This window comes from Chroicocephalus ridibundus, chromosome 16, assembly GCF_963924245.1.
Source record: "Chroicocephalus ridibundus chromosome 16, bChrRid1.1, whole genome shotgun sequence".
Taxonomy (NCBI): domain Eukaryota; kingdom Metazoa; phylum Chordata; class Aves; order Charadriiformes; family Laridae; genus Chroicocephalus; species Chroicocephalus ridibundus.
In genome coordinates, this window is record NC_086299.1 from 5,221,951 (window position 1) to 5,239,804 (window position 17,854).

The 17,854-nt window shown below is 37.8% G+C and overlaps 3 protein-coding genes across 4 annotated transcripts in view; 1 reads left to right on the top strand and 2 right to left on the bottom strand.

The window, feature by feature from the left end:
- The window catches only part of DHRS3 (dehydrogenase/reductase 3), an 83,368-nt gene that overhangs the window by 1,537 nt on the left and 63,977 nt on the right, over positions 1–17,854 (top strand). The gene's annotated exons all lie outside the window — the stretch shown is intronic.
- On the bottom strand, positions 140–4,975 carry LOC134524117 (arylacetamide deacetylase-like 4). Its single transcript, XM_063353805.1, has 4 exons — positions 4,794–4,975; positions 2,247–2,463; positions 1,800–1,863; positions 140–1,160 (listed from the first exon to the last, which is right to left on the bottom strand). Exons 1-4 carry the CDS (start codon positions 4,968–4,970, stop codon positions 386–388), a joined length of 1,233 nt encoding a protein of 410 aa, XP_063209875.1. The 5' UTR covers positions 4,971–4,975; the 3' UTR covers positions 140–385.
- Positions 7,263–13,880, bottom strand: LOC134524202 (arylacetamide deacetylase-like 4). The gene is made up of 4 exons (XM_063353994.1): positions 13,698–13,880; positions 11,701–11,917; positions 8,360–8,423; positions 7,263–8,037 (listed from the first exon to the last, which is right to left on the bottom strand). The coding sequence occupies exons 1-4, from the start codon at positions 13,878–13,880 to the stop codon at positions 7,263–7,265; spliced, it is 1,239 nt and encodes a 412-aa protein (XP_063210064.1).

The window sequence follows — 17,854 nt, forward strand, 5'->3', positions numbered from 1 at the left end:
CACTGTGTTACAGTATTGTAATACCAGCCTCCCTGTCTTTTGCCAAAACACACTTAGCATTCTAGGAAGAATGAAACCAAGATCATAATTGAATAAAAGGGGTCAGACCAGATGATGATTTAAAATTTTACTGCATCTTTAATATTTATTGTGAGTAGCAAGTGTCTAGTCCAAATAGATCATTAAAATAGGCAGACTGCTCATGGAATACTTCAAACAGCGCTAAAAGAAACTTTCATAGCATTCTTGAAATATCTTTTTCAGTGGGCACACTGGCATAATTGCTCATTAGCAAGTTGTCCTATCTAAACCTCTTCTATGGAATTTAGAAGCATAAAAGACTACAGAAAATTGGCAGTACATACAGAAGGAAAGATAATTGATTCTATAAGCTTTTTAGAAAGTTCACAATATTGTCAAGGCCCCTTTTTCCAGATGAAAATGACAACCAATCACTATTAAATGAATTTATGACTCCATGGAATCCATCCTCGAGGTGGTACCAAGTCACTCGAACACCGTTGTCCTCCAATCTCTTCTTGTAAAGCAAGCCATCATCCCTTAGCACATCATACTCGCACGTTAAGATGAAAGACTCAGGCAGTTGCTGAACAATAGCATCCTCAGCTAACAGCGGGCACAGGTTGGGCTCACAGAGTCTTTTCACTGTCTCATAAACTTCGGTTGTACAGTCAAGTAACACATGTGGTTTGTAGCCTCTGACCTTAAATTTTTCGGGGATGTTATCTGGACTCACCCACTTCCTATAATTTAATTTAATATCTATAGGAATATGGGAACCCTCCAAGACCTCTTCCAGATATGATGCATCCCCATTTAGGTACTGTAACAAATAGAAAGCGGCATGTTCTCGGAATAAGAGAGGGACTCCCCGATTCTGCTGATAGGATGGTAAATTGAAGTCCAGAGCCTGAAGGCCTGGGTAGATCAAGATCTGAGCACGTAGTTTGGGGAGGTCTGATCTACCTGCAAGGGTCTGGCTAACAGCAGCTGCTAGATTGCCCCCAGCACTGTCCCCACAGACAATTACATTGGCAGGATCCACGCCATAGTGCTCTGTGTTGTTCATGAAGTGTATGGTAGCGTGAAGGCAGTCTTCATACGCAGCAGGGTATTTGTGTTCAGGAGCTAAACGATACCTAGTATACAGAAAAGACAACAACTGTACGAGAAGGAAACATTAGTTTTAAACATATTGCTGAAAATACTGGTTCCTGCAGCCAGCAATACCTTGATTACCTCAGAATTTTCCATTTCTCCACAGGTGATCATAAATATACTGCAGTTAGGTTAAGTTGTTTAGATTAACTTGTCAAGATATCATCTGTTTAGGGCATTTCTCAGGACTTGAACAACAGGAGTGATCAGCTGCCAACTATGTCCAGGTTTTATTGACAGCCATTTAGTCAGTTTATGCTTTGGTTTTCCATGTGTCAGATACAAATGATAATACTTTTGGTTTGTGTCTTTGTTAGAGTGCAAATATATACTCATAATCCAAATTATAATGTAAGTATATTGATGATGATACTAGTTTGTCATGCATGTAGTGCTTCTGTAAACATCAAGCAGGGTTTCCTTGCATAAGGATTAAGTAGGATATATGGCTTAACCATCTGTTTACTATCAATTTTCAGTTTAGAATTGGAAAACATTGATTGACAAGTCCCACAGATCCAGTTCTCTGAGAATCGTTGTTGCTATGATCAGGGAAGCTATAAGGTGATGTTTACACTCTAAGGAATAATCTCTGAAAAACAGCATGAGGAAAGACTCACCCAACAGATACAACCACAGATTCACTTTCGCTGGCAATAAAGCGGCATAGCTTTTCATGGGTCTCTGAAAGAAACAGATTTGGTGGGGTTTGGGTTTGTTTTGTTTTCCGGAGTACTAGTGTTGCCTGTTGCATAAGTCAAAGAATTCCAAGAAGAAAATACTCTACTTTGCCCTGCCCCTTCGTACATAGCTCCTCAGATCTTTTGTACCCTCTCATTTTCCTATTTCAGTATTTGCTTACTGTATTTTTCCCCTCATATCTCATTGTTCTTGTCTTTAAGAAAAATGCACATAATGCACAGCAGATGCTTCATTTTGACAGCAAGACTTAGGAGAGTGCATCTGTGGTTATACTCGAACTTCGTAACTGCTACAGGTCAAGCACCAATCAATTTTCCCGTTTATTTAACTAAATTACAGTATTTTTTTTCTGTTAGATATCTTACCAGGACTTCCAAATACCCATCCTCCTCCATGGAAAAACATAACTCCTCTCCTTTGGGTGGCAGATGGAACCTTAGGCTGATAAATCCTTACAGGCACTTTCTCAAACCACAGGTCCTTGATGAAGAGCTTCGGGTCCACTCCTAGAGTCTTTCTACCTTGCATGTACCGGACGAAGCTAACCCCACTGCAGATGCCAATATTTTCCAAAATTTTTCCCTGTTCAAAGGCAAAGAGAGTAGGGAGTTCACTCAAGAGATTTTGTATTTTCCAGAGTAAAGAAACTGCATGGACAGTATACTCACGATATCTAACTCGTGTACTTTAGGGCAATCATAAAATGTTTGAGTAGTTGTACAGGTATAGTACAACTGAACAAATAATTGTAGCACCATGAGAGGTCACATGAACAGCAGTGTTCACAAAGAACATAATCCCAAACCAATGCAGCATTAACAAAGACTGGTGAAATATATCCCTTTGCTTTCTCAGCAAGTCCTTTACCTAACATTGAAAACGAGTTTGGTGTTTACTGCTTTTTCTGTTCTTGCCCCTGAGAAGATGAGAAAACATAGCGAAAGATGATAGTTCTGGTGCTGATTTTCGTTGTATGGACACTTGCCCAAAGTAGAGTTGACTAAGTTGAGAATATATTTGATAATGGCTTTTTGATTTATCTCGGAAATCTTCACTAATGTTTGCAATGAATGCACTAGCAAGAAGACCCTGAGATATTTAGTAGGCCTAAACTTCTGCTCTTTTGTATGCTGGAGTGATATTTGTGCCAGGCACCAGAAGATGAAAAGAATACAAATAAGAGCTACTGGTCCAGCGTAACTTTGCAAAAATAATAATAAAAAAAGGGGCTAACCAGTACTTCATTCCTTACAAAGATTTGGATCAAGCTTTTAATATTGACTATTTCGTTATGAATATTTCTCATTAGACTCCCACAGTTGTATGGATTGTCAGTACAGTGTTATGACTCAGTATATGTACCTGTGAATGACCTTTTCATCAGTGACTCCAGCTATTTAGAATCATAGAATGGTTAGAGTTTGAAGGGACCTTGAAGACCATCCAGTGCCACCCCCTGCCCTGGGCAGGGGCACCTCCCACCAGCCCAGGTTGCTCCAAGCCCCGTCCAACCTGGCCTTGAACCCCTCCAGGGATGGGGCAGCCACAGCTGCTCTGGGCAACCTGGGCCAGGGGCTCACCACCCTCACAGGAAAGTAATATTCTCCATGCCTGATTTTGAGGGTGAAGAAACTAACACATTGTGCAACATACTGATTTTAATTTGTTATAGAACTAGTCTTAGTGTCTCTGAGTGTATACAAACATGATAAAATTATTTATTCTTTTGTATTTGCTATTTTCTAAGCAGAAATGGAACAACTACAAAGAATGTTCTCACCTTTACAGTCAATTATTTGGTTTCTTTTGACCTGTATTGTTTAGATTGCAGCATACAAATTCTGGTTTATGGTACTAATGAGCAGTGTATAGATGATAAAAAGCCAACTGGCTTTTCCAGCTGTGTAAGTGAAGTAATCTCTTTCTAATTACAACTTGTGTGCAGCCAAAGCATGAGAATATATGTCTAGAATTCTTTACTATGGTCCACTATAATCTAGAGTATTTCCGACAGAGAAATTCTTTTTTTCATTTAAATAGTTTGTCCCTCTTGAAGGTGTTCAAGTAATTTATTAAATATATGCACAACTTATGCTGTCGCATGTATTTCTAACACCTTCCATCATCACAGCATCTGTACATCTGTCATCACATGGAAATGCTCCTGCTTCAGTGAGATCCTTTGTCAGCAGAGATCACCATCATCAGAGTTGAGTGCTGGTAAGAGCTTCAACTCCTGTGGACTGGTTACCTTCCCACTCTTTTACAGGCCAATTCACCTGGAGAAGCTGGGCTGGCCAGAACCCCTCATTCCTATCAGACAAGCCTCCTTAGTTGCTGCAGGAGTTATAAATATGTGTTCAGGGGAGATGGAATTCCTTCAGCTCATCTTGGGCAACATTACCTAATTTTGTCACTTGTGTGACAAAAAATCCCCCTTCCCAAACCCAATTCTGAAATGTTCACTTTCTAATTTTATCTTCAAAATAAATGCATAACTCCTCGTCCCTAAGTCCAAGAAAAGCTTGAAAGTATGGCCCAAAGACATCTGATATGATCTGAACCTAGAGTGGAAATATAAATGATCCAACATGTATTAGCATTCTTAATCAAATTATTGCTAGGTTAGCACAATTCATTGTCGAAGCACAGTCAGACTTTCAAATGCTTGTGTTAGGCAGTATTCCATGCTGCCTAACATAAGAGCTAGGCAGGACTCTAATAACGCAGTGTAGTGTAAAAAATCTGGTAAAGGTTTCTTTAGCAAAACTGAGCTTCTAAAAACAACATGCAGCATGGTAGCTATGCCCTGCTCTCCTCTACGAGATTAGTTCCATGCAGGGTTCTCGCATTAAGTTTAAAATCTACAGGTTCACCGTTCTTCCCCCACTAATCGCCCCAGGTTTACTTACCACCACAGCTGTGCTTATTAAAATGATATGAATGATTCGCAGCTTTACAGGCTGATTCACTCCGGGAGGAATTTCTGAGTGGGAGAAATCAAAATTAATTGCCCCCATGACCAACAGTATAAATCCGGCAACAAAAACTGCTAAGAATAACACCAGCAGTGTGTAAGCAACTGCCATTTTGTTGAGCAGCAAAGTGGTCTGAAATGTCTTTGATTTGACTTTCCCAGATATGTTTGTCTTGTTACTTCCTGATTCTTTGTTCCTCATAAGGTTGCTCTAGTAAAAAACCCTTCTCCTTCCTTTTACAAATACATTAGTAGGTATCTTTCCCTCTCCCCTCCCCCCCTCCTCCTGCTTCCTTTATTTCACAAAGGATAAGTTGGTCGAAGTCCTGAATTCATTGAAAGGTCTACACCAGCATCATTTCAGAATTTTTGCAGGAAACCGGACCTTAGCTGGGAGAAGAGTGTTATGAATAAACTGCATTAATATTAAATCAATTAGAGGTGGAAAATGGACGCAGGACATTTGCGTGCTTTGAGTTTGTGACACTATAAAACACTACTGAGAAGAAAGGAGCCTGCATAAGAGGATTGTCACTCTAAAGGGCCAAAGGAATTGTCACCAATAGTTTTTTGGAAAGGTGCACCTGTAAAATTATGTCATTATCTCAGTCTCGGGGTTTTTTTAGTATTTGTGTTTTCTTCTAAGAACAGGGTTAAAAACCAACACAGGAGGCTGAGTTTAGATTCATGATCAGGTTACCTTGTATCAGGTAAACTCAGTAACTCTCGGTGTGCAGCAGGTACAGCATTAAGTGTCTTAAGGTAATCAGCAGTTAAAGAGTTTTGAATCAAACTGCTTTATCTTGTTCTTGCTGTGGAACGGGATTGTGCTAATGTAGAGATGCTGTAGTTTAAATGATGCTCGAGATATTGTGAATCTGAGTCTGCAACTCTTCAAACAATTAGGATGTCAGAACATTGTTGAAATTGCAAATTACCAGGGAAATGAAAGGTGTAAAAATCTAACTTCATTAAGCAGCCATGTTAAAATTTTGTTCGGTGTTTTTGTTAAGTTGTAAGTGATGGAGGGAAAGTACCCTGTAATTTTAGTTAGAAAACTTTGTAAAAAATGAAATTTCTTATTTTTTTCCAGTGAGAAGTTGAGTGTTTTTAGTAGGGCAGATGGTCATTGTAAAATATTCTGAAGTAGAAGGATATATTTTGTTTAAAAACAACAAAAGTCCAGATTTAAAAAAAAATAATTCAAAAATAGCCCTCCCAGTCATGTTCCTGGCCTTTCAGTTTATATTGTGTTTCCACAGTTATGCGATCGTATGCGATAGCCTTAGATAGTCCAGTTGTCTGGTAAATTAATCACTGTGCACAGCACAGATTTGACAATTAGCAAGATTGTGGTCTCTGTCTGCCAGTGTTGCATTGTTCCTTTCACCATGAGGTGTTCAGTTAGGTTTATCAGTATGTGTTTTGCAAACGTAACTTGCTCTTGCAACAGAAATATTTGAAGTTCTGGTTTTTATTTTTTTGTTGTTGGAAGCATCACAAAATTGTCCCAGCATTACAGTCATATGATAACATAAGGTTGTACTTCCCCCCCTTTCTTACATCTGTGAACTTCAGAACTTTTTCAACAAACATAACATAACAGATAGCATAACAGGTAGTCTTGAGCATAAGATAATCTTGAAAGCAGAAGAGGAGTACAAAAAGGAAAAACAGTCTCACCTCTGCACTTCCCTAACATGTACACACTCATTAAAGTTTAGGCGTTCCAGTTTAAGAATCAAAACGTCATTTCTCAGATTCCAAACAAAATCAAACCCATACTAGGTCCAGCTTAGAACTTCTGCTTCAGACAGAAGCCTTTCATTTGACGACACTTTTTCAGGAAAAGTGTAGTCTTTGTGCAAACTAACCCTGGAAATTAAAATTAAAATAATAAAAAAAAACGGAAATTAAAATTAAAATGCATAGCTGCAATTTCACTATGTGACATAAGACTTCACTGAACCTGAGTCATTTCGCTCTCCATCTGATACCCTGAACATCTCCTGTCTCTCACAAGGGCCAAAGCAGACCCCTGTTGTTGTCTTCAGCGTTTCTGGGCAGTCGAAGAATCTTCGGGAAGAGATGTTCTTGCTGCTTGCCTTGAATGTGTGCCAGCCATGCAAAGATACTAGAATTGTTAGAGTTGAAGTGAAACAGCATGTGCCAGGTGCCTCACTTTTGCATCTCCATCTTATGGGTGTGTTTTTACAAGAATGTTTTCTAGAATGGTGCTGCTTTAAATAATCTTAACATCTGTTTGAGAGTCACTGCAGAAGGAGAAATTAGAAAGTATAAAATGCAGTCAAAATCCAGAACATAAACCAAAAGTGCTTACTTTGCCAAGTATAAATTCGCCAAGAATAATGTAAGACTTGCATCTCTGTTCTGAAGAATACTTTTATAAACTGTTTATATAATTCACAGTACTGTCCATTATCTTTTTTCCAGATAAAAAGGAAAAAATCCCATAGCCAAAAAAGGCTAAGATTCCATGGAAGCCACTCTCAGAATGATACCAGGTCACTTGAATGCCATTGTCCTCTAATCGCTTCTTGTATAACAGTCCATCATCCCTAAGCACATCAAACTCACAGGTGACAATGTAGGATTCGGGGAGCTGGCAAATAATGGAGTCTTCAGTTATAAGTGGGGAAAATGTGATTCCTAAAATTTCTTTGATTGCTTCATGGACTTCAGGCTTATATGAAGTGGATTTTGGTGGTACGTAGCCTCTAATCTTAAATTCATCAGGAATAATGTCAGCACTTATCCATTTTTTATACTTCCGTTTCATACTCTCAGGAACGTGGCGGTTTTGTAGGACATCTTCCAAAACTGATGGTTCTTTGTTAAGATAACGAAAACAGAAGTAGATAACTAGCTTCCGGAACAACATGGGAACTGAAGCATTCTGCTGATAGGAAGGCAAATGAAAATCTAGCCCCTGTAGTCCTGGATAAAATAAAACCTGAGCACGTACTTTTGGGAGATCTCTTTTATTCAGCAGTATTTGGCAAATAACCGTAGCAAAATTAGCTCCACAACTGTCACCGCTAATGATGATGAGAGCAGGATCCACATGATACTCTTCTAAATTCCTCATGAAGTATAAGGTGGCATTGAGACAATCAATATATTGCCCTGGGTATGGGTGTTCAGGAGCCAAACGATAACTGAAATGTCAAAGATATTGCGGTTATTGTTGAAGTAATTACAAAAATTCATTTTGCATTGTTCATGATTGACTGATACGGTAGTTATGTAGGCCTTTTTTTCTAAGTTTTAGAGATTATATTTCTTTTAAACTAGAGCAGATTGGAAAGACAAACTAATGGTGTTAAAGCTATTTTAGAATACTTTTCCTGTAACATTTGTAAATTAAACGAAAAGCTAAAGCACGATCTGAAATAGTAAATATTTTCAGCATATTTTTCTGAAACACTTCAACTGTGAACTGTGTTACCATAAATACTTCCATGTAAAAGTAGCACTTACCCAACAGACACAACCACAGAGTTGCATTTTTTGGCCATATAGCGGCATATTCTTTCAAAGGCTCCTAAAGAGAAAGTTTATCAGAAATTATATTGCAAAAATCAAATATCCTCTTGCAATGAAAATACAGATCCTTGAACACGTGCTCTGTGGAACCGATGAGTAATTTCTGCTATGCAATGCAATCTTTACACGTAAACGTATTTCCTGGTTATCGGTCAGTGGCTGTTAGGGCATAATGTAAGCATGTAAGATTGGTTATATTAGGAAAAAATTGAAGTCTCTCTAGGCTGGTGTCACATCTCAGGTGATGGTCAAAAAAAGATGTCTAAGGAGAAGAATTAGCTGAGGACAAGCATACAAGAAGTTGAGGCTCAGGAGACTCCTTTGAGACAGAAACTATGTCTTTATATTTAATGCCCCTGCTTAATGTTTCTTCCATTAATTATTCAAACCACTTCTTGAACCTATGATTTTAACATTATCAACTTTGTGCAGTGAAGAATTCCATAGCTTGTGTACAAAGGTGTAAAGAACCATTTCTATTTGCTCATTTTGCACCTGGCATTCACTGCTTCCATTTGGTGACGTTAACTCTTGTACTGTAAGAAATGGTTTAACTTCCCTTGCTTCTCATGATTTTGTAGACATTTAGTGTATCTGTCTTTATCCATATTTTCCAGCCTGAAGAGACATAGTGTGTTCACTTACTCTCTGTAGAGTAAGTGAACTTACTCTCTCACTTACTCTCTTTTCTCACCTGTGCAGCCCCTCTCTGCGTTTTTCTGGTACTGCGCTGTCCTTTCTGAGGTATGGAAACCAGAACTATAGCAGTATGCTGTATTTAGGTGCACCATGGATTTATTACAATGGCATAAAGAAGTTTCCTGTTTTGTCCTTTCCTAATAATAATTCCTAGCATTTTATCTGCTTTTTGACTGCTACTGTGCACTAAGTCAGCATTTTCAGGCAATTTTTTACCATAATCCCATGATCATCTTCCTACACGGGAGTAGTCTGCTTAGAGTCCATAGTTTTATTTATAAAGTCAGGATGCTCTGTTCATCTGTTTGACTTTTCTACATGCCATTTCACCTGTCGTTTTATTGTCTAATCCTTTGCTATTGTAAAGACATTCTGTAGTTTTTCAGCCATCGGTTTACTACCTTGAAAGACTTAGTATTGTATCAGCTTTCACCGTCTTTTCTGTTTTAGAATGTATTCATTAGCGCTGGTCCCAGCATGGATCTCCTTATGGGATTCTCACAGGAACCTCCCAAAAGCCATCTTTTTTTCTGTCTTTTAATGATTTTTTATCCAAATGAAAGACCTTCCCTCTTGCGTCATGGGTGTGTAGCCTCTTTAAGAGACTCTTTTTGGAAATCAAAGTAGGTTTTATCAACTCAGTCTCCTTTATTCATGTTTTTGCTGGCTCACTTAAAAAGCTTACATTGATTTGTGAAGCATGACTTCCATCTGTGTGGATTTTAAGGAGTGAGTCATATTTATCTGTCCACTGATTCTGTTCTTCATTGAAGCTTCTGCTCATTTGCTAGTTGCAGGCTTCGGGCTTACTAATACGTACATTTCCCAAGTCCTTTTAAAAACTTGTCATTATGTTAGTTGCTTTCCTGTTACCAAGTACCAACGGGAATTCAAATGAAAGGTCACGTACTACAGTCAGTGTATAGGTACAGGTATTATATTAAGCCATGGCATGTGATATAGTTCCCTCAGTCTGCTAATTGTGCAACAGCAATTGTGTTGTGAACAACAACTGCAACTATGCAACTTGGTGTGTTGTTTTTTTTGCCAGCGAAAGGAATTCACCTTTCACTTAGATCACAGAGGCTTATCTCTTGAGTCCTCCCTGACACCCAAACTAGCTCTAGAACCAGAAGCATTGCAGCTGGTGTCAGCCTGACGCTGCACCCAGACTAACGCGCTCTGCAGTAAAATAAGGGTAGATTATTTCTGCTGCAGTGCAACCTAAGTTACCAGAAGTTACATTATTGTTTCTGCATGATGCTAAACGAAGCAAGGTGGATTCTCAAACTCATTCGCAGATAACTGAAGTCTGCCTAACATGGTGCTAGTGGAGACTTACACTTTGAAACAGTAAGGGATTCAAAACCCACAAACTTCCCTGTCTGGCCCATGGAATGAAATCTGGATTTCCCTGTTCAGTGCCTTGGCTTCCGGACAAAGAACACACAGACTCGGTTGCGCGGAAAGAGATCCAGAACAGTTAGGAGGCTGAGCTAGCAGCTGCTGAGACAATCGAAGGGTTGTCTCCCTTTCTGAAGTATTCTGTGCAGTGTTACCACAAGAATCAAACTCCCCCAAATTGATTCTATTTTTAATGCTCATTTATTATTTATATTTTCCTCAATTTTGATTCCTGCATGAATGGGAATATATTTACAGATACTTTTTTTTATGTATTCTTTAAACTCGTTCTTGGACTATGTTCTATCTTTTAAACTTCCTTTGATGCACGGACTGCAAGTTGAGAAACACTGACTTTTCAGTGTTTCTACACAACAGCTGACTGCTGAGCACAGAAATCTGTCTTAAATTCTGCACTTCGAGGCCCTATCCAAGCTTACAGGAAACACTTATGTCCAGTTGAGATCCAAAATTAAAAATTTCTCCTTGAGAAGTAACCAAAGCATTTTTCCAAAGAATTAAGCCAGAATGTATTATTTTTAGCAATAGCATTGCCATTTTCATGACACTGTAATTATTGCAGAAAGTAGATCTACACTGAGTTCTGTATCAGCCTGAAAAGGTTTGAAGTTGCATTTCCAGAAAAGATGGAGTACAGAGGAGAATGAGGGAAGAGACATGGATTCCAGCCCTTACTCCAGAACTGTTGCTATATCTTATTTTCAGCTGGCCATTAGATAAGGTACAAGAGCATCGCATGAGCTGAACTTCCCTCACAGTGACCTGAGCGTATGTGTTTTGTTTTAATAGTCTCTCTTTCTCTGCCCCAGCAAACTACGTCTTTCTCAGAACAGAATCAACAGGAGGAGGAGCAGAGTCCCTCTGCTGTCAGCTGGCAGCTCATGGAAGGTTTTCTGGGTCACAACACTGGATTTAGAAGCCTCAGATCTACTTTCATCATCTTTGCCTGTAGCCCAAAGGAAGTAGAAGTGTGATTACCCTTAACTGTGCACTAGGCTATTAATTCCGCAAGGTGCTTTGCAGTTAGTATTGAGATTGCAAAGACTATTGTTGTTAGGAAGGACAGGTGAGATACTGACTGACACATGTCTGAAGGTGAAAATGTAAAGGTTTGGATTTGATTTTAAAAATAAAACTTGCTGGTTTCTTACTAATGCTCCCAAATGTGCCAGCGCCTCCATGAAAATACAGTATTCCTCTTCTTTTGCCAGCAGGTGGCCATTTAGGCTGATAAATCCTCAACGGTACCTCATCTACTTTGAGATCTTTGATAAGAAGTTTTGAATCTCTCCATGGTGGTATTCCATCTAGCAGAATTCGCAATAAGCTTAAATCACCGCAGATCCCTAGCTTCTCAAAAATCTTTCCCTGTTGAAAAGAAAGAATTCAGCACATGATTAGTATGAAAGGTTCCACATCTCTTTAATTTTTTAAAAAAATCCTGTGTTTATTGTAGTGTGTTGTATTTCAGAAGAAACTAGAGACAGTGCTTCAGTGGAGTTACTGCGACTAGTGAGAAGTCATTGAACAGTTTTGATTAAGTGTTGCTAAAAATCGCCAAAAACTAACATGTCAGCCCCATTCTGCATAGCCCATTGTCCTCTTGCTCGTTGTTTATTTTTGTGAATTTTAAAATAATCGGAAATGTATTTAAGCTGAAAATATGGGGGAAAGAAAAAGACTAATCTTTGATTTTGGAATAAGCGTTAGAAGTGCCTGTGGGTGTGAGGGTGATGAAAGCAGATTAGAACTGTAGTTTGGGGAAGGAGGCTCTGCTAAAACCTGTGGGATTATCATAGGCTCTGGCATACAGCATGGACAGGAAGATAAATAGCGTTTGTTTCTATTTCTTACAGCTATAATGAAAAGGGGGCAACATTTTAGAAGATATTTTAGTATTTCTTGTATTAAAGATACCATATATTTTGCATGAAAAAGTACAAAGAAAATTGTGTTACCCTTAGAAGAAATTCTTGAGGTTTGGTGGGAAAGAAGAGACATACTGCATTCAAGCTGTGCCATAATGCCTTAACTTTAAAATCAACTGTTTTGAAGTTCAATATCAGAATAGTTTACTATTTGTAAAGGAGCAGATTCAGTGGCCACTTTTAGCCCAAGGAAATTAATGTTTTAAGACTAACGTACATAGATCTAGAAGGGGATTTAACACACTCACTAAGAACCTGTTTGTTTATCTTGATTTTATTTTTTTTTTGGCTCTAAAAATCTGTGCTAAGTTTCTGTGACTTCGACAGTATCATACAACTTTGGAGAAGGAAGGAACAAATTCCGACTTGATAGTTTTTAATTCTGTAACACTTGGATTCAAGAAGACCTGTCAGCCCCATAACCGTTTGTGAAAAGGAGTAGATTTATTATTATCTTGAATGGGAAAAAATAGACTAAATTTTTGAAACGGAAAAATATCCCCTTTTAATGTTTTTTTCTATAATAATTCATTTCCACTTCCCATTCGAAAGATTTGTAATTTTGTGTCTGTTATGGAGTTAATGGAAATGGATATATTGGAATTATTTTAAATTCACTATCATGTGAGTAAATACACACAGGCATTTTAAAGAATAAGTGAAACCTAAACAGATTGTCTTTAAATATACTTATATCTTACTTTCTGAACTAGCCACACGAAAAGAGAAACCTCACCATTCCTACTCATTTTTATTTTTTATATATTTTATTGTTTATAGTACACTATGTGTATAAATCTATGAATATATAGGTATGATTATGGATAATAAGTATAGAATGAAGCAATGAAGAGGATTAATGTAGGCTTGCTGCCGAATAGATGGCATTATTACATGTACACACCTGCAGTTCAATAGGTATCGTATACCTATAGTTATTTATTTTTTTAAATTTTCATGTGAAACAGTTTTCCCACGTAAAGTGGCTGCAGTTTGACACGCGCACTGAAAAATCTAAATAAACTTTTAAGATTAATCATAGTAGTTTTATGAGCTATTTATGAGCCATGATTTGGTTCATAGAACAATGCATACAGGCTTCAGGGGGGTGAATTGCTGCTGCTTCTTTTCTTTTTTTTTTCTTAAGCCATTATCTTTCAGGTCCCAAATACCCTACCAAAATAAAAGTGAAGTCCCCAGTTTTAAGAAAGTTAACTTACCGCGATCATGGCTGTAATCATTAAGGAATGAAAAAAACGAAGCTTTAGAGGCTGGTCAATTCCGGGTGGCAGTTCTGAATTGAAGAAATCATAAAGTACCCCTCCCAAAACCAGCGCTGGTATTATAACAGGAGAAAAGAAAACCATTCCTATTATTGCTAAAGTTGTATAAAGAGATGCCATTTCACTTCCAATAGAAGTGAACGCTAACAAAACCTGTGGTGTCTCAAGCCTTCTTTCTTAAGTGGTTCTGAGGTGTCTTCACGGAAGACTAAGCACTCGGCTCATAAGCAGAAATAAGTTTATTAATGTTGCAATACCCTAATTTTCTCCACCCTTCTTTTGCTAATGATACTATTGGCAACACTTCCTTATACTAAAAAAGGGGAGGGGGAAATTTTTACCCTTTACAAAAGATGGAATTCGAAGTGTATGGATTTGATTTATATCGTGAGTTCTTCACTAACAATGAGAAGCGATTATTCAGAGAAGCCCTTATCTGAAGATTGTCTGTGTTTGGTTTGTTGTGGATCCGTTACAGATGGACATTCCTGTTGTAGTGCTAAATTTTAGTGATGTGGGGCTACTTGCAGTTGTCATCAAGGTATATACTTCTTTGAGAAGAAAAATATTCAAATCCATATTTTTTTATAAACTTTGCTTCATAGTGGAATGCACAGCGCAAGTCTTAATGTACATCAAGGTCTGTCCAGATACACGGTGGTGTGTTTGTAGATTCAAGCCACTATTGTTTCTGGTAAAAGCTTTTCGCTAATTAAACTCTCAGAATTTTATATTCATTGCCATTCTTGTTTGTAGTTTAATGTAGAGGCATGGTGGATACACATTTGTTATTTGTAAGGGAAGATTAAAGTTAGTGCAGTTGTTTGGTGAAACAGCGTTTCTGTTTTGTATTCTTCTTATAGGAATTTAATTTTCCACACAATTTTAAAGTTATGGCTCCCAAACTTTTCCTGGTCTGGCTTTTACAATGAATTTCCTGTCTGAAAACTGAATTAGTCCTTAGCTTCATTAGCATAGTATTTAAAGCAAAGCAATCGTGACAGCTGATTTGCACAATTTTAGCTTGTGGAGATAAGAATGTGTGAGATAAAGATACATACATTTGCACCAATGTTTGTGAAATAGGCAAATCCTCAGCTGTTCAGTGTTCATCCATGGGTTTTTTTCTGCAACACAGCAAGGTCATCTTATTGATGGTTTGGGTTACTAGTTCTGTAAATAGTTTCTATGTAGTGTGATATTATAGCACAGCCTGTGGGGGTTTTATTGAGTATTTGTTTTGACAAATATTCCTGGCAAAACAGCAGAACAACACCGTTCTCACTAAGTGCTTATTTCTGATGTCTGGGCCATCACTCAAAATATCCTGAAATAAAGTACCACATGGAGATGAGCTCTGAATATTGTATTTCAGCATTCTTGATGATTTCTCATGTTTGAATCCTCAGAGGAGGGAAATTCTGTGCTTTCAAAAGAACCTGTAATCAAGAATAGTAAACTCATAAAGGCACTTATTACTGCAGTGGCAGTAAATGAAACTTTTAAGAGCAACCAATAACAATTTAATTAAATACCTGATATTTGGAATAGATAATTTCGGATTATGAAGGCTTCGTACCAAGGAGGACACATGTGTCTGCTGTAGCTGTATAAGGTGTGGCTGACACCGTATTGGCAGGAATCTTCACAGTTTTCAGTGAGTCAATAATTAAACACCTTTAATCACAACCAGAACACGTCACAGATGACATCTCCATTTTGAAACTTTGATGGATCTGAGAGAGTGGAAAGACTATTTCCTTACTGTCTTTTTAATATAAAAATAAATAAAAAAGGGACAGATTGGGGGTTTTGTTTGTTTGCTTTTTAACGTTATGCCCTGGCAGCTGTCATGAGTAAGAATCTGTTGTACAGTCGTGACAGTCTGAAGAAAAATCTTTCAGACATACATTGTAGCCCCTCTGTTGTTAAATGTTGGTTAAGTAATGTTGCAGAATAATATCTTAATATTTTACTCGTAGTATCTTAATATTTTACTCTTATTTGATATTTTCCTCAGAGTATACTCTGAGTACCATACACCTCTGCAAACAAAAAGGCTTTTTCTGTCTGTAGATAGATATCCATCTTGGATAAGAAGCTGCTGGTAGGAGCTCTTCAGACTGTAGGTGTTTGCTGGTGTGTTTTGCTACATCCATTCTTTAATTCTTTCAGCAAGCTCATTGCAAAACCCCTTCCTTGCTTAGCTTCCCGTAGACGAGAACAGCCTTGCATTCACTAATGAAGATTGAAGAGATTCCACTAAACTGGAGAAAATTAACACAGCCTGGAGTTCTGCATTGTAATGTGTGTTGTGGATATGTGTACAGTTCTTTATTCTTATAAGACAGTCAGCTACTCAGAGCTCACAAAACTGATACTTTGTTCATTAAAATTAGTGTTGCTGGAGACTGACATGTTTAATACATCAGTTGGTGAGTACAGAATTGATCATAATTCAGTTAATTCTTCCCATTTTCCCATCAGTTAACCTCTGTTTCTGCAAGAAGTTAGTTACTTCTAAAATTTATTCTTTTCTTAATTTTTCAGCATATCTCTAAATGGTTGTAGTAAATACGGGAAGGCAAAAAATTATAACAATACCTGTTCAAAGAAAGACGATCTTTGCTGTTTTTTCCCACGCTTAATCTGTCAGTTAGGCAAGGCTTATGTAGCTGTGGAATCACAGACCTCTTCATAGATTGAGAATGCACAAAACTCATCAATTTCACATCAATTATTTGTCAGCGTAAGAGGCAGGCAGCTTTCAAACCAAACACTAATAAAGGCAAAATTGTCAGGGTAGTTGGTGCTAATGAGTTAAACGAATGTCATGTGTTACTGTTTTTCTCGTAATATCTTTCTCTGAAGTATTGCAGAACATTTCACTTCTGATTGTGGGCGATGTTTCCTAGCACAGCCCACGGTTAGCCTATAGTTAGTTGACTATTGTGGAGCTAATATGTGTAATACAGGAAATACTGCGAGGATTAATGGAGCATGGTAAAGTAGCCAGCTGTAATGACTGAGGTATCGATTCCGTCTAGTATAGCGAGGCTTCATAACTAACTGGAAGGCATAAAGCTAAGAAAACAGGGAAAAAAAAGAATTAAAAGCAGAAATAATAGCTTCTGATATGTTCCTTTTTTTTTTTTTTAATGTACATTTCAAAATTAAACACTCTGGTAAATATAATTTGCCTGGCTTTTGGTGTTTTGTTTGTTTGTTTTGATTTGTTTTGTTTTTTATTTACTCCAGGTAATTTAGTAGGGCAATTAGGCTCTGTAGTACAATTTAACTAACTTCGGTTTTACCAAGTAAAGCATGTAAGAAATTTAGTGTCCTCCAGTTCACATTTCTGTTCTTGTATTTATGTCAACAAATGACTGAAAGCATCTCAGACCTCTTTATACCTGTAAGCCTTAGTCTTCCCATCTGCCCTTTACACTGACAATAAGAAGCTTTAAGAAATTACAGCTTAGTATGTGCTTTATGATACTGTTTTTCAAAGGTGCTGTGTATTTGCTTGATCCATCTCCTTCTTCATTTACACTGCCTCCTACCTACCTTTCAGTGTCCTCCCTTTTTGTTATCTCCGTCTCCCCACCCAAATTAGTAGCTACTCCCCATGCGGTTTGCTCTTACTCATGACTGAAAGCCATCTTTCATTTCGTCTGCCGTAAATCTTTATTTTACCCTTTCTTCCTCTAAGTTATTCTTTGAACTCTGTGCCTTCCAAATTACTCCTGGGTTAAACATCTGCTAACAAATTCTGCAGTGAAAAGCTATAGTGTATTAAAAAAAAAAATCGAACAAAAATGACATATTACATATTAGCATTCAGCGATGGCAATTCACATCTTGTGCTGTACAATTCAGAGCAGGTACATATTTGAAATGGTCACTTGATAGGGTTTTTTTATGTAGCATTTTGAAACGTGGATAAGTTCTTGGTATATGTGTCTTCATAGCTGTGCAGCTCTGTTCCTCAGAATGGGTGAATTCTGCTCCACACAAATGGAGTCCAAATACACTCCCTGGAACATCCACCTGGCATTTTGTGACAGGTCACCACACCAAAATCCATTCTGATT

Excerpts from the sequence above, each read along its gene's own strand:
- LOC134524117 (XM_063353805.1), bottom strand. The coding sequence starts at position 4,970 with ATGGCAGTTGCTTACACACTGCTGGTGTTATTCTTAGCAGTTTTTGTT. Across the intron at positions 2,464-4,793 it reads TAATAAGCACAGCTGTGGTG|GGAAAAATTTTGGAAAATAT; the intron begins GTAAGTAAACCT and ends GCCTTTGAACAG. Across the intron at positions 1,864-2,246 it reads ATGGGTATTTGGAAGTCCTG|AGACCCATGAAAAGCTATGC; the intron begins GTAAGATATCTA and ends TGTTTCTTTCAG.
- LOC134524202 (XM_063353994.1), bottom strand. The coding sequence starts at position 13,880 with ATGGCATCTCTTTATACAACTTTAGCAATAATAGGAATGGTTTTCTTT. Across the intron at positions 8,424-11,700 it reads TGGCACATTTGGGAGCATTA|GAGCCTTTGAAAGAATATGC; the intron begins GTAAGAAACCAG and ends CTTTCTCTTTAG. Across the intron at positions 8,038-8,359 it reads TCTGTGGTTGTGTCTGTTGG|TTATCGTTTGGCTCCTGAAC; the intron begins GTAAGTGCTACT and ends TTGACATTTCAG.